This window comes from Chenopodium album, chromosome 3 (genome assembly GCF_948465745.1).
Source record: "Chenopodium album chromosome 3, dcCheAlbu1.1, whole genome shotgun sequence".
NCBI classification, from domain to species: domain Eukaryota; kingdom Viridiplantae; phylum Streptophyta; class Magnoliopsida; order Caryophyllales; family Amaranthaceae; genus Chenopodium; species Chenopodium album.
Genome location: NC_137836.1, coordinates 76,053,394 through 76,055,484, shown reverse-complemented (window position 1 = coordinate 76,055,484; position 2,091 = coordinate 76,053,394). Strand labels below are relative to the sequence as shown.

The window sequence follows — 2,091 nt, the reverse complement described above, 5'->3', positions numbered from 1 at the left end:
CCTAGCATGTCACTAAACATCAAAAATCAAAGCTTTAGCCCTAACATGATACTAACCGGAAGAGAATAAAAGGCATCATAACAATCATATTTAATATTAAAGTTACCCTAGACAGGATACTAGGAATATCATAATAACAATTTAAACATGATTTCTACATCATAAATCAATAAATCATTTAAAGTACTTACTTTGATGCCTCGTACCTCTTTCTAATAACAAAATACACACGTTAGTAACTTCAAGGAAAATAATAAACAACAATTAAATTAAATAATTGAAAGAGAGATTTGGGACCAAACTCTCAGAAATTAAACCTTTCACGTCTAGGGCGAAGGCAACTTCGAACAATGCTAGGTGTTTCTAGATCTTGTGAATGCGGAATTTTGTATGTAAAAGCAAGGTTAGGAAAAAAAAAAGAGAGAGGGAGATGAATGATTGAATTAGAAGAGAATGAGAATTGAAAACTGATTGTAGGTGAATATTGATGAAAAGTTGGTTGTTAATGAATGAAAACGGAGTTTTTAATACGTTATTTATAGAGAAAATCAGCCAAAAAGATAAAATATAAAAACAGAGCACTTGGCGCACCTAAAACAGAGCTGGCGCCAACCCTGGCTAACTGGAGCCAGGCGCCAACACTAGCGCCAGGCGCCAATGACTGGCGCCAGGCCTAGCTCCAGGCGCCAATGCCTGGAGTCAGGCGCCAGACCTGTTTTTGACGCGTTTTCGAAAATTAGATAAAATTTGCCGTACTGGAGGATAAAATCGTATCTTTTCCTCGAAAATGCTTTTTGATTTTAATTAAAACTCTGAAAAGTAAAAAAAAGTCAATTTATCAATGCTAATTGAATTAGGAATGATAAATCATATTAGGCCCTCCCCTAGATCATTGGGCCGCATATAAGGTTCAAAACGGGCCCAGTTTAATAAATTGGCCATAACTTCCTCAATATTCATCGGAATTGGGCTTATAATATATCGTTGGAAAGGTCTTGTCAAGCCCCATCCAACTACACTATTATTGGAACCATATCATGGACCAACCAAACTAGATTGACTGTTTTCTTAAAATAAGTTTTCAAAAATAGAGAGAAGAGAAAAGAAATTAAAAACTATCCGCAACACTAAACTTTCCACACTTTCGCTTCATTCGATTATGATTCGACGCGAAAGTTACTCATCACTAGGTTTGGTTTTGGGGAGACACAAATGGGTGTCTACAAGAAGTCAGAGGAATTACCGGAGAAAAATTATATGTCAATGAAGATGACTTGGAGCAGATGAAGTACTTGAAAGCAGTGATCACGGAGACCCTTCGACTACATCCTCCAATTCCCTTGCTGGTTCCAGGAAAATCAATACAAGACATCAAGATTAACGGGTATGATATTCCAGCAGGTATCACAGTCATGACCAATGCTTGGGCAATCCACAGAGATCCTGCTTCGTGGGATGAACCAGAAAAGTTCAATACTGAGAGGTTCATAAATAAGCCTACAGACTTCGAAGGACAAGACTTCGAATTGATCTCATTCGGATCAGGAAGAAGGAACTGCCCAGGAATTACATTTGCCATTGCAAATAATGAGCTTGTATTAGCAAACCTCATCCATAAGTTCGACTAGATGCTGCCTGGTGGAGCAGATGGTGATACATTAGATATGACTGAATGCATCGGCCTAACCTCCCATCGAGAGATTCCTCTACTTGCAACAGCAATACCCACGACTGCAGGTAACTGAAGGTCTTATTGATGCTTTACTTTCCAACATAAAACAGCAATAACTAGCAACTCGAAAATGCTTCATGGGTTATGCACTTCAAACATAATTGATAGAGTATAAAACATATTCCTGGGCATCAACCATAAGCTTAAGCTTTTGGTTGAGTTGGTCCTTTAACATGGTATCAGAGCCAGCGTGACACAAAGGTCACGGGTTCGAATCTCATCCGCCCCTTCTTCAAAGTGGAATTAATTTGCACCAGGTATGGGTGGACCTGTGTTGCATCCACATTTCAAGCCCAAAGGGCCTTTCATGTGAGGGGGAGTGATAGAGTATAAAACATATTCCTGAGCATCAACCATCA

At 38.8% G+C, this 2,091-nt stretch overlaps 1 protein-coding gene across 1 annotated transcript; it reads left to right on the top strand.

The window, feature by feature from the left end:
- Positions 1–1,283: 1,283 nt before the first annotated feature.
- LOC145625405 (cytochrome P450 71A8-like) lies at positions 1,284–1,628 on the top strand. Its single transcript, XM_081678452.1, has one exon. It carries the CDS (start codon positions 1,284–1,286, stop codon positions 1,626–1,628), a length of 345 nt encoding a protein of 114 aa, XP_081534578.1.
- The last annotated feature ends 463 nt before the right edge of the window (positions 1,629–2,091 follow it).